General features: G+C 47.2%; 1 protein-coding gene across 2 annotated transcripts in view; it reads left to right on the forward strand.

The window, feature by feature from the left end:
* Tcea3 (transcription elongation factor A3) overlaps positions 1-13743 on the forward strand; it is a 38940-nt gene that overhangs the window by 1326 nt on the left and 23871 nt on the right. For both annotated transcript variants that reach the window (XM_058571057.1, XM_058571056.1), the window contains exons 2-5: positions 4023-4085; positions 4772-4877; positions 5372-5516; positions 12690-12752. In XM_058571057.1, coding sequence (XP_058427040.1) covers positions 4023-4085; positions 4772-4877; positions 5372-5516; positions 12690-12752 — 377 coding nt within the window. The remainder of the gene's footprint in view (positions 1-4022; positions 4086-4771; positions 4878-5371; positions 5517-12689; positions 12753-13743) is intronic.

Here is a 13743-nt window from a genome sequence, read left to right on the forward strand (position 1 = left end):
GCCTTGGTTTCTTCAGCCATCAGTAGGGAATTCCCTGCCTCAGGATCTCCTGAGTGTTCCTCAGTGTGTGAAGTCCTACTCAGCCTGCTGCCTGGTAAGAGCCAGAGATGGAGACTTGCTTCTCCACAGCCAGTGGACACAGAAAGGTACAGTGGAGTCCTGCAAGGTGCTGGGAGCTTCTCCCCTGACATTCCCAGCCTCCACCTGCTCCCCTGCAGGGCTTCTCTAAATCCTCAGTAAAACAGAGGGGGATGGGTGTGTTCCCAGCTGGGGGTGGCAGGGCCCAGCCAGGTATCCTGAGCTGAATTCTATTTCAGATAGACAGGTTGTCCCAGCACAGCCTCTTGCCAACCCTCACTAGGGCCAGGAAAGAAATTCTGAGCCTCTGGGTAAGGCGTGGGGGTGCAGCACGTTCAGGGGAGCTTAAGGGATCTGAAGAAAGAATTAGGATAAAGACCAGGTCCTGCTCACTCCTTTTATGGCCCAAGGCAAGTCACTCTACTTTCCTTCTTTTGGCCTTTGTTTCCTCCTTTGTGAAATGGGAAGAGGAAACAGTGTCCCTTGGGGATGGGTTCCCTTGGAAGTGTCCAGAGCCCTCCCAGGAAAGCTGCGAGTCTGGCGGTAGGGTCCTTACAGTGCAAAACCAGTCTACAGCCACGTCTGCGCCTGGGCTCTTGGCAGCATCTGGGTGGGCACAGAGCTCTGGGCATCTAGCCGAGAAAGGTGGGGCCTGCCCTGGGAGTGAAAGTGGGCCCGCCCAGTGGTGGTTAGGCAAAGGAGGACACACTTCCTGTAAGAAGACGGATGCTCCACGTTGCAGCTCAGCCCAGGCTTATTATGAATCCTGAACTCCCAGGGACTTAGGGTTTTGTCAGATGCTGTGAGCTGCTGGCACCAGCTAAAACAGCTTCCAACAGACAACCAAGCACCCACAGTCACAGCTAGTTACATCAACAGACAGTCACACACAGGCACCCCACACAGCAATAGCCAATCAGGCATCTAAGAACCTAACTGCGTGGGAGGCACGGCTACTGACACTGACATGACAGGCACGACCCAAATGATGCACACTGACCATGATAGTTGTAGAAAGGTACAAAAGACAACCACACACAGGAATGCACACAACCCAGCTAGACCCAGACTTGCAAAGCTACAGACTCAGCAAACAGTCACATTCACACATTTGGACACAGTAACTCAGCTGTCATTCCACAAAGACAAACACTGATGGGCCCCAGGATGCATATTCAGAGCTCCACACCTGAATCAGAGAAATTGCTGGTTACACACCTAGAGAGACACACCTTGTAACCTTTGCACGTGGCTTTCCAAAGCAGGTACAACCCAGGCTTGTGGCTATTCTCCAGTCTGACCCCACTTTACAGAGACAGGCACTCAGTGGCAAGCAGAGCTGTTTTAGCACTGATTGTAGAATTTTCAGGAATTTTGCAAGCTGGTTGTTAAACTCGGCCATTATTTTAAAAATCAGATTGTCTGCTTTTAATTAACTAAGTTATATGAAAAACAGAGGTAATATTTCAAAATCATCATTTCCTCATTATTTTACTCTCATCTATAGTCTAGAGGTAATTTATTTCTATTAAATAAATCCAGATGTTGAAAGTGCTAGATGGTATGGTACTGCACTTTTCTTCCTTTTATCTGTTTCAATTCGGTGACAGCATGTCAGTAGCTTGAGCTTGGCCATGGGAAGAGTTTTTCCACCACAGAAATTGGCAAACACAAGAGATCAAGTGTTTTTTTTTGGACAGCTGGCCATCAAATCTTAGTCAGCACGTGACCTTGCTATTCCCTGATCGTGCTTGTCTAGACAGATCTATGTCCATGCCCTCATAGTTTGTCAAGTGGTGAGATTCCAGAGGCCTGAGTTTGAATCCCAGTCCAGCTCCTTACAAAGTTGGAACATTGAGCAAATTATTTAACTTCTCTGTTTGATTCCTCTTTTGTGAAAATGGGATAATCAATCTATACAAATTGGGGAAATAAATAGTACCTACTTCCTAGGGTCATTGTGAGAACTCAGAGCAGGTAAAATTCTTAGAAGAGAGCCTGGCACATATTGTAGACCGTTGTAGGCCCACAAGTTCAAGCACACTCACATCTGCAGGATGCAGCTCTGAAGACACACTGAACCCAAGATCTATAAGAGGCTAAGGACTGACAGAGGGCAGCCTGCGGGAGGTGGTCCAGGTCCTCCCAGGGCGGGGTTGGCAGCTGGAACCCTGCAAAGGACATCCAGGACACAGTCAGCTGGTGTTCCCCAGGGAACCTATCTCAGGACTAGGGGCTGGGACTGGCCTCGAGACACTCCACTTGATCTTAGGTGGAGAAGCAATGGCCTGGCTTCTAGGAAGGGGGAGGGAGGAAGAAGGCTGAAACGGGTCACAAGTGTGTACAGGGCCTGGCAGCCACATTTTCAAATCTAAGCTTTCCTCCTTCCCCTCCCATCTACGCATGCATTCATCTGGGGAGCTCTGGGCTCTGTGCACAGCCCTCAGGCCTCAGATTAAAATGGTTGTCTTTAGCCAAGAGGAATAAGAGTGTTTGTCCACACAAAGACTTGAACACGAGTGTTTCTAGAAGCCTGACGTGTAGGAACCCCAAGCTGGAAACCACCCAAAAGACCCACCCACAGCAAATGGATAAACACTATGGTCCATGCACACAATGGAAAACTACTGAGCAATAAAAAGAAACTGTTGATGGCTGTGGTGACCAGGATGAATCTCAGAATAAATAAGCTAGTGAAAAAGTGTTCAGCCTGCACTTTTTTTTTAAAGTATCTAGTTTTTAGTGGTAGTTGAACACAATACTTATATTTATTTATTTATGTTTATGTGGTGCTGAGGATCGAACCCAGGGCCTCACCCGTGCCAGGTGAGCACTCTACTGCTGAGCCACAACCTTAAATCTCAGCCTGCACTTTTTATATATATTCCTTAAAAATACAAGGTCCATGCCAGGAGCAATGGTGCATACCTGTATAATCCCAGTAGCTCTGGAGGCTGAGGCAGGAGAATCGCAAGTTCAAAGCCAGCCTCAGCAATTTAGTGAGGGCTTAAGCAAATTAAGAGAGACCCTGTTTTCAAAAAGAACAAGCGGCTGGGGATATGGCTCCGTGGTAAAGCACCCCTGAGTACTGCCAAAAAAAAAAAAAAAACCAAGGTCACCTACAGTGATACAAAGCAGAGCAGTGGTTTTCTGGGGTTGGGGGTGGTGGGAGGGATGGATTAAAAGAGAGCCCACGGGCTGGGGTTGTGGCTCAGTGGTAGAGCACTCGCCTAGAATGCACAAGGCACCAGGTTCGATCCTCAGCACCACATAAATGTAAAATAAAGATATTGTATCCACCTAAAGCTTAAGAATAAATGTTTAATTAATAAATAAATAAAAGAGAGCCCAAGAAAACCTCTGGGGATAATGGCCATGTTCTTATCTTCACCTTAGTGGTGGTTTCATGGGTTAGACATTTGTCAAGACAAGACTCATCAAATCGTACACTACAATATGTGTCTTTATGGTATGTCAATTATACCTCAGTAAAACTGTGGGGAAAAGCTCACAAGACCCAGGTGCAGTGGTGCGCACCTGAGGCTGAGGCAGGAAGATGCTCGAGCCCACGAGTGTGAGGCCAGCCTGGGCAACATAGTGAGACCCTATCTCTGGAAAAAAAATAAATGCCTACAGTCGTCACCTGTGAAAGCCCACAGCTCACCGCCGGGAAGGGAGGGAGGGAGGCTACAGACGAAGAAGCTCATCTAGAGGAAGACAAAGGGAAGGGGGAGGGCACAGTCAGGGGTCAGGGGTCAGGGTCAGAGCGGGTGGTCAGGCTGGACTCTGTGCAGCTCGGTGCCAGAGGCGGAAGTCAGAAGGTTAGTCTGGGAGGGGACTTCTTCCTTTTCTGCTCCACGTCTGCCCTTCCATTAGGTGTGCTTGGGCCCTCTCCTCCCACCAAGCTCACACAGTAGTCAATCTCACCTTGTGACCCCCCACAGGAAGGGGCCCTTGACCTTCTGAAGAAGCTGAACAGCTGTCAGATGTCCATCCAGCTGCTGCAGGTGTGTGTGGGGAGTCTTCTGGGGGAAGGAGGGACCCTGGGGGAGACCTGCAAGGGTGGAGTCAGGGAGGAATTTCTGAGGGGAGTCTTGTGGGAGGGGCATCTTGAGGTGCAGACATGGGGGTTGGCCCAGGGGGACCCAGAAACATCTTGTAGGAGGCTGAGTACTTTCTAACTCACAGAGGCTTTGGTCTGGGGAGGCTGATTTGCTTTCCTTGAGCACCCTAATTCCCAAGACCCTGGGCCTGTGGAATGCAAGAGGCCAGGGATCCAGGAAGAGGGAAGAGTTCCACTGTCCTTAAATCCTCCCTGGATTGCCCCCAAACTTACAGAAGCTCCTGACTCTGGAAGATGAGCACAGACCCAAAGTGTGGGAGCTGGAGTCGCCACCGAGATGAAACTTGAGCTAACAGATACCAGGGGGCTGGGAATGGGGAAGGGTCCTGAGCAGCCAACTGCTCTGTCCTCAGCTGGGCACTGACCCCACACAGCGAGGCAGGTCAGGGCCTCAGCTGTAGGCTATCTGTAGGACTGGGGTCATTACACCAGCCACTGATCAGAACAGGGTCTCTGGAGAGGTCTGGATAGGAGAGGATGTGGGGACTGAGCCATAGCAGGTGCTGCCTCGGGGGACAGCCAACCCTGCTCGTCCATTCCCAGGCAGCCCTTGACCCCTTTGCTTTGCAGACGACCAGGATTGGAGTTGCCGTCAACGGGGTTCGCAAGCACTGCTCAGACAGGGAGGTGGTGTCCTTGGCCAAGGTCCTCATCAAAAACTGGAAGCGATTGCTGGGTGAGAGGGGCAGGGCTGGTTTTCACCGTGTTTCCCTCCTGGCTTTGGTAGGGGACAGAGCCTGGCTCGTAGCAGGCGATCAGTGGGTCTGCTGAGTGACTTAATAAAAGGCAGACGGACCAGGGAGGAAGCTGGTGAGGAATGTCAGTGTTGTGTACAGGAGAGCGAGATGCATCACTATGAGCTTGCCTGTGCATGTGCTTCTTTGCATGTTTCTGTTTGTGCCCGCAGGACGTGTCTACCTGCACACAGTTGTGTTACTATGCACATAGATGTGGGGCCACTTATATTTATGTCCCCATGTGAAAATGTGTTTTACACACACACACACATGCTATGTGTGTGTTTGTGTTAAGAGTGTGTGTGTGTGTGAGAGAGAGACAGTATGTGCACCTGTCCTGGTCCCTGCCCTTCGTTCCCTCCTTCCCAAAGTCACATGGGGTTCTGCTGAGAAGGTGCTGAGCTGAGGGACAATGCCTCCCTTTTGCTTTCAGACTCCCCAGGACATCCCAAAGGGGAAAAAGGAGAGGAAAGAGAGAAAGCCAAGAAGAAAGAGAAAGACCTCGACTGTTCAGATTGGAAGCCCGAAGCAGGCCTTTCTCCCCCAAAAAAGAAAAGAGGAGAAGAGCCCCCAAACAGGTATTTCTCTTCTGGGGTGGGGAGAAGGGGTCTGACACTCATCCCCCCACCTGCCAGCAGTTTTGTGTATAGTGTCTCACTGCAGCCTCACAGCCTGGGAGGTACCATCATTGTCTCCTACAGTGCTCCCTCCAGGGGACTTTGGCTCCACCTGACAGAACCAAATAAACCCAAGGTGGCACTGACTTTGCTTAGGATGCAGGGAGGGGACACAGGTGTGCCAGTAGGCCTTGCTGGGCCTCCAGAGTTCTCAGAGGGAACCACACAGCCTCCAGAGCTGTACTCCAGCCACCGGGCAACAGCCCCAGGCAGGGAAATGCGACCGCTGTGGGTGGGGGACCCCGGGCTTAGAAGCTCCATGTCCCAAATATGGTGCTGGTCCTGGAGGCAGAGTGTCTGGGATCCAGCAAGGGCGCCACCCATTGACACGACCCACGACCCTTGGGGCAGCACAGAGCTATGGATCTCCACTGATTATTTGCACTTCATTCTCAGCCTTTCCTGTCTAGATAGCTTTTCCAGCCAGGGGTCATTTGCTGTCTAAGTGGCATTGCCTGGTGACCCACACCACGGGCCACTTTTTTCATGTCTTCAGGGCCCCTGGGACTGGAGCTCATTTGTCCATTGGGACGAAGTGTTTGGTGAAGCTTTTTCTTGGCATTCCCATCTGCCACCAGGAAGCTGAGGTCAGGGGAGCAGAGGCTTCCCCAAGACCAGGGGGCTATTATGTGATGGAGTGGGGTTCCAATCTTCGTCAGGCCTCCACCCTTCTGCCAGCAGGAATAGAACAGTTGTTTGCCTCAACTCTGTCCCTGTACCCCCTTACCCACCCTAGCCAGGTCATCCCCCAGTTGCATGAGTCTCAGGTTCAAAGGCCATAAACTTCACAGTAGATTAAAACCTTCATGAACTTCTAAATAAGTCTTGAGGAGGCTGAGACAAGAGGGTCACTTGACCCTGGGCGTTTGAGGCTAGCTTGAGCAACATGCGATCCAGTCTCAAAACCTACCTGTTCCTTGTGTAACCAGAAGATCACTTAACTCCTTAGGGGGATGGGTGGTTACATTTGTCCATCTTGTAGATAAGGGGGATGGTATCAGATAACATCTAACGAGGTCATTTCTGTATTTTCAACGTGCATCCCTTTTGACCCAGTGCATCCTCTATGAAGAATTCATTTAAAAAATCAACCACATTAAAGCATAAAGATTACATGGTCCGCTGGGCATGGTGGCACATGCCTGTAATCTCGGTGGCTCCAGAGGCTGAGTTCAAAGCCAGCCTCAGCAACTTAGTGAGGTCCTCAATTTGGTGAGACCCTGACTCAAAATAAATCATAAAAAGGGCTGGGGATATGGCTCAGTGGTCAAGCAGCCCTGGGTTCAATCCCCAGTATCAAAAAAAAAAAAAAAAAGATCACATAGATTACATGTTCTATGTGTAACATTTTTCTGCTGATGTTTCTGAAACATTTTGGAACTCTGAAACCCTTCCTTCTTCTTTTTTTTTTTTTTTCTGGGCTGGAGAGAGAACCAGGGCCTTGAGCATGTTAGACAAGCACTCTACCACTGAGCCACACCCCCAGCCCCTCTGAACACTTTCTAAATGAACATTTATTATAATTGTATAAAACAAAGATGTTTTGCAGAAAACATCTTAGGAGACAAGGCTAGGAGAAGAGTGATTCTCAACCAGGCGGGTTGAAAATACCCTAACCAACCCACTCTGGTTTTGGGTTGTAAAAGAAATATCCTGCAGTGCACAGAATATTCCCCCCACATTGAAGAACTACAGTCAGCCCTCCGTGTCACGGGCTCCATATCCACGGATGGCATATCTGTAAATTCACCAAATATAGGTCAAATATATTTGGGGAAAAATTATGCCTGGACTGAACATCTACAGGCTTTGTTGTCATTATTCCCCCTAAAAGACATAGTATAACAACTATTTATATAGCATTTACATTAGGTTGTATTTTAAAAGTAATCTATACATGTATATACAGGAGGGTGGGCAGAGATTATGTGCAAATACTATGGTATTTTACGTAAGAGACTTGAGCATTTGTGGATTTTGGTATCCATGGGGGGTTCCTGGAACCAATCCTGCGTGGATACTGAGGAATGACTGTCTTTATTAATGTTTAAAATACCTGTGGGGCTGGGTCCGGTGGTGCACACCTATACCAGCAGCTTGGGAGGTTGAGGCAGGAGGATCGTAAGTTCAAAGCCAGCCTCTGCAATTTAGTGGGGCCCTAAACAACTTAATGAGACCCTGTCTCAAAATAAGAAAATAAAATAGGGCTGGGGATGTGGCTCAGTGGTTAAGTGTCCCTGGGTTCAGTGTACCGCCCCCCCCAAAAAAAAATTTTAAAAATACCAGTGGGACCCACATGGAGAAACACTGTAGGAGAGAAGAATATTTAATGATATGGTGAAATGTTCACTAAGTATTGAAAGAATGTGAACGATGTAGATAATATAGTATAATCCTGTTGTTATAAAAATGGAAAAGTGAATTTTATGAATATGCATGGAAAAGAAGACTAGAATGGCAATTGCAGTTATTTCTGGATGGTATCATTGAGAAGGTTCTTGTTTTTTTTATCTTTCAATAAGTTTATATCAATTTTCTTTTCCAATAAATATGTACGAATTTTTTAAAAAAATTTTAACATTTTTAAAGTTATAGATGGACATAATATCTTTATTTTTATTTATTTATTTTTATGTGGTGCTGAGGATAGAACCCAGTGCCTCACATGTGCGAGCAAGTGCTCTGCCACTGAGCTATAGCCCCAGCCCATATGTACTGATTTTGAAATAAAAAATATTGAGGGACTGGGGATATAGCTCAGTTGGTAGAGTGCTTGCCTTGCATGCACAAGGCCCTGGGTTCAATTACCAGCACCACAAAATAAATAAATAAGTAGATAGATAGATAGTAGATAAAAAAAAGAGCTAGAGATGTAATTTAAAAAAAATTGAAACAACTTTTTAAAACAAAGATGTAGTCAGGTGTGGTGGTGCACACCTGTAATCCCAGTGACTGGTGAGGCTGAGGCAGGAGGATTTCAAATGTGAGGCCAGCCTCAGCAACTTAACGAGAATGTCTCAAAAAAATAAATAAGGTTGGGGATTTAACTCAGTAGTATAGTGCCCCTGGACACAATCACCAGTGCCCATAATAAACAAACAAACAAACAAAAGATATATCTCTGCGATTGTAATTAAGACGATCTTTACCTTCTATATTTCACAATAAAATTTTAAAATCTCTATTTTCAGTTTTTCTCCATGATGATCCTGTATTGCTTTTGAAATAATCAGAAAAACAATGCACTTTTGAGAAGTAAACAAATAAGAGCAATGAAAATCTGTTGTAGAAATCATGGGAAATATAGAAAAGTAAAATAAAAGCATCCACATTCCCACCACCCAAAGACAAGTACTCTTAATATTTGGTATATATTGTTTCTTTCTGTTCTGCCTTTGACTTGTTTTCCAAACTTATCACCGACTTCACGGTCTGCTTTCTAAAACGTAATGATCACATGGTGTATTAGTCACACTGTCTGTGCCATGTGCTGTGTTCTGTTCTTTTTATTTTGCTTCCTTTGCAGTCGTGTCCCAGTTGGAGAACACCAACTGGCCTAGGACTTCCACATGGGTGTCTTTTGTTTTCCCAGAGGGGTTAGAAGGGTGCCTGGCAGGATGCCCTGACTGCCCCCATAGTGCCAAGCACAGAGTGAACATTTAGTGAGCACTGCTAGTGAGCACTGCTAGTCGTGTGGCCCTGTGGACCTCCTTCCACTAACAGGTCTGGCCATATCAGAGCACCTTTGGGTTCTAAGCACCTTGGCAAATGAGGGACAAGAATGGAGAGGGTTCTTGTGAGGTGAAGTTGAAAGATAAAGGGCTGAACTGTTGGGAGAGGAGACCTAATGGACTATGGGGCTGATCTGGAGAATAGTGAACATAGACATCCAGGTAAAGATGACAGCCTGAGCCAGGTGTGATGGTGCATTCCTATAATCCAGTGACTCAGGAGGCTGAGGCAGGAGGATTGCAAGTGCAAGGCCAGCCTCAGGAACTTAGTAAGGCTCTAAGCAAATTTAGTGAGACCCTGTCTCGAAAAAAAAAAGAAAGAAAGAAAGAAAGCCGGGCGTGGTGGCACACACCTGGAATCCCAGCAGCTGGGGAGGCTGAGACAGGAGGATTGTGAGTTCAAAGCCAGCCTCAGCAACAGTGAGGTGAAAAAAAAAGCTGACAGCCAGATCATGTGTAGGTTTTTTACTTGATGATCAGGAAAGGAATTTTCTTTAAAGGACTTCAGGGATAACCAGTATGAAGAGGGGGCGATTGGAAAGCAGAAAGCCAGGCTCTGGACTGACCTTGATCTCTCACTCTTCCCCTTAGTCTCTGAGACTTGTTATTGTGGCCTGAAAAATGAACATTGTTATCTCACTTCTTTCTTCTTAAAAATGAAATATTTTATTTGGAACATATTAATTATATTGATTGTATAGTCTGTCTTATAATTTATTTTATTATACAGGCAATTATTCATTGTAGAAAAATTTTTAAAAATACGTATGGGGGCTGGGAGAATAGCTCAGTGGTAGAGCTCTTGACTAACATTCACCAAGCCCTGGGTTCCATCCCGAGCACTACAAAAAGAAAAAAAGTCGTCTATTTCCTAGAGTGTGTGTGTGTGTGTGTGTGTGTGTACATATACATAATTATATTTCTTCTAGACTTTTTCCTATACATCACTATTCATAAAATGCTTATTTTTTTAAAAAAGGAATTATACTCTGTATGCTATTTTGTAACCTTTTCACATACACACATTTATTCATTTCATCAGTAAGTCATGTTTCATGTAAAAAGTTTAGAAAACAAAACAGCAGAATAACAGAAATGACCACTGTTAATATGCTGATGTCTATATTTCTAGTCTTGTAAAAACGTCTCTGTGTACATGTATATTTTCTTAATAAAATTTGCAGCACACGTTCTGTTCTCCTGGAATGCCGAGTTGTCTCGCCAGCTCACCTTCCATAGCCTCGGGCTCCGAAATGTCACTGGGGCTCAACAGAGCATGGGAAGGCATGTCCCCATTCTGCTGGGAGAAGCAAAGGGGCAGGGGTCCTACCTCTGCTCAATTGATGAACTTCCTTTCTTTGTCATTTTCCTAATTATACACTTTCTTATTATACAGACACCGTAGCCACATTCGTGAAATTTGAAATAACGATCAGAAACCTTTCCCCTCAGTGTATCACCTCTGGCAAATGATCTACCTACATAACTCAGGCGTGCATTACTGAGAGAGTGCAAGCGACTGTCTCCTGTTTAGGAATGTTCCTGTGGTGTCTAAGCACTTTTTCATGTTTCTGGATAGTTTTTGTAAAATGAATGTTTGCAATAACTAGATATTTCTGGTTTGCTCAACAAAGAAAAAAAAAGAAGAAGCAGCAGGGCCAGAAAGTGGTGGGACTCTGGACTGGAGCCTCGTGTTCCCTCCTCTCAGCCAGACACGATGGCCCAGGCCTGGAATCCCAGCGACTTGGGAGGCTGAGGCGGGAGGATCACAAGTTCAAAGCCAACCTGGGCAACTTATTGAGACCCTGTCTCTAAAAAATAAGAGGGACTGGAGGTATAGCTCAGAGGTAGAACACTGGATCCAATCCCCAGTACGGTAAACAATAATAATAAATAAATTTAGTAACTGTTACCTCTGGAAAGGTTCCTTTCCACCTTTCTAGTTGGATGTTTCTGCATGTTCGATTTCACAGCATTCAGCGTCTACTTGGTGAGCACCTACTTGGTGCCGGGCACGATTCTGTGTGTTTGGAATAAGCCTGGCCACATAGTAGATTGGGTTCCCCAGAAGCAGCCCCTGACACGCAGATTCAAGTGTAGTGGTATTGTGGGAAGTGATTCAGGAGGTGTGGATAGAGGAGTGGGAAGCAAGACAGAAGAGACAGAAGTTAGAGGGACGGGGTGGAAGCTAGAACAGTGTGATTTGCCCAGCAGCTGATTGGCGTGGGCACTGGGACTTAAATCCTGCTGGGGAACTCTGGGTGACATTGGAAAACATATGTCAAATTATCCCTCCGAGGGCTGAGGCAACCAGGGTATTTATCCCCAGTCCCCATGTGTCTTCTTGAATGCGGCTCCTGGGGTCTGCACTTCTCCAGGACTGACAGACAGCACCCCTGGCTGGCCTGGAGAAACCCTGAATGCAGAGGCCCTGGGGAGGTTGAGGAGGAAGCCCATGGATCTGGGACACTGGCAGATGGAGGGCCCAAGGGTCATTGGACTCTGCAGAGTGACCAAGTCCTGCCCAACCCTGCTCTTGTGGAATTTTCCTGGAGGGAAGTTAGGGAAAAATAGAATAAGAAAGTCAATCATGTACCATGTCAGAAGGTGACATGGGCCATGGACTTAGAAGAATTGGGTGAGATGGGGAGTAGAAATGCAGTTTGCAAACATTAATTTTATAAAACCAGTAAATGGAAGAATAATCATAAAAATAATGAAGTTAAATGCATTTTGGAAAATTAAGAAAAAAAAACTTCACCCCCATCTCCACACCCTCCCCTAACAGTGGCTGTAGCTACCGTTCAGGTAGGTTTTCTTTTCATCCTTTTCCCTCCTGGACATTGGTTTTCTTGCGTGACTTCAGCACAGTCTACATCTAATTTTGTCCCCTGCTCTTTCAGTTACCATTTTAACTCAGCTCCGGTGTCTTCAAAGTCTCCGTACTTCTCTCCCTGCGCCTCCTCCCCCGTGCCCTGCAGGGGTGGCTGGAACCCATCTCTCGGTTTCCCTGGCTGCTGATGAGAACAGGCGCCCACCAGGGCCTGCCTAGCAGCCAGGAGGAGAGGGGCCTGCTGGGAGCTAGTTGTGAGTAATTAGTGACACCTGGTAGAACAGGGGATCTTCAGGCCTTGGTTTCCTCCCCTCCTGTTGCCTCACTGGACGGGACAGGTGAGGGTGAGCAGCCAGCACTGCCTGGACCTCCCTCTCCAGGTGCCCTGGCCAGGTGGGTCCTCATCCTCCCCCAGCAGGCCTCGCTCCAGGACCCTTTCTCCCAGCCTCCTGGGGAATCAGCCCTGGTCCAGCCTGCCAGACGGCTCACCTCCAATCTCTCTTCTTTCAGGAGAGACTCTGTGGACTCCAAGTCTTCCACCACCTCCTCTCCAAAAAGGCCTGCGATGGAAAGGTAAGGAAAGTCACCGGTTTCTCCATTGTAAAAGTCCTAGGGCGTTCAGCAGGTGTCCCCCTCTCTGCTTAAGGGAGGAAGCCTGAGGAGGGGGAGGAGGAAACCGCATGCATCATGTTGCCTCTAAATTCTAGGCCCCACAGGAGTGGCTTCTCTGCTGGGGCAGCTGACCAGGTGCTGTTGCTCCTTCATCTGTGAAACATTCTCAAGGTCAAGTTGAACCCAGAAAGGACAGAGGTCCTAAAAGCCTTTTTCTGGAGTGATGTATCTGCATTTGGGCTGAACTGCTTAGGATGTCCACTAGAGGGTGTCCACAAATCATCCAGACATTGGTTCATCAAATATTTACTGAGGGAGCCGGGCATGGTGGCCCACACCTATAATCCCCAGTGGCTTGGGAGGCTGAGGCAGGAGAATCACAAGTTCAAAGCCAACCTCAGTATCTTAGTGAGGCCCTAAGCAACTCAGCAAGACCCTGTCTCTAAACAAAATATAAAAAAAGGACTGGGGGTGGGGTGGGCTGGGGTTGTGGCTCAGTGGTAGAGCACTTGCTTCATACTTATGAGGCACTGGGTTCCATCCTCAGCACCACATAAACACATAAGCAAAATAAAATTATTAAAAAAAAAAAAAGGACGGGGAATGTGACTCAGTGGTTAAAGCACCTCTGGGTTCAATCCTCAGTAACAAAAAAAAAAAAAATAGTACCGAGGGCCTGCTGCGTCCAGGAAGTGTTCCAGGTGCCAGGAATAGAGATACAAAAGAAGAAAAGTCCCCACCTGAGTGGCAACAGGCAGTACATTCAGTAAAGAAGTCACACAGCGGTTCAGGAGGCGACCAGAAGTACAGGAAAGCAGAGGGGAGAGGAGGATGTTCATCAGAGGAATGAGGAAAGCCTGTGTTGAGAAGGTGACCTTGGGGCAAAAATTTGAAGGAGGTGAGGGAGTGACTGGTGCAGATATCGGGGTCTTTTCAAGCTGGGGGTGGTAGG

Source organism: Marmota monax, unplaced genomic scaffold (genome assembly GCF_021218885.2).
Source record: "Marmota monax isolate L192 unplaced genomic scaffold, Marmota_monax_Labrador192_F-V1.1 WCK01_AAM20220418_F8-fsc00008, whole genome shotgun sequence".
Taxonomy (NCBI): Eukaryota; Metazoa; Chordata; class Mammalia; order Rodentia; family Sciuridae; genus Marmota; species Marmota monax.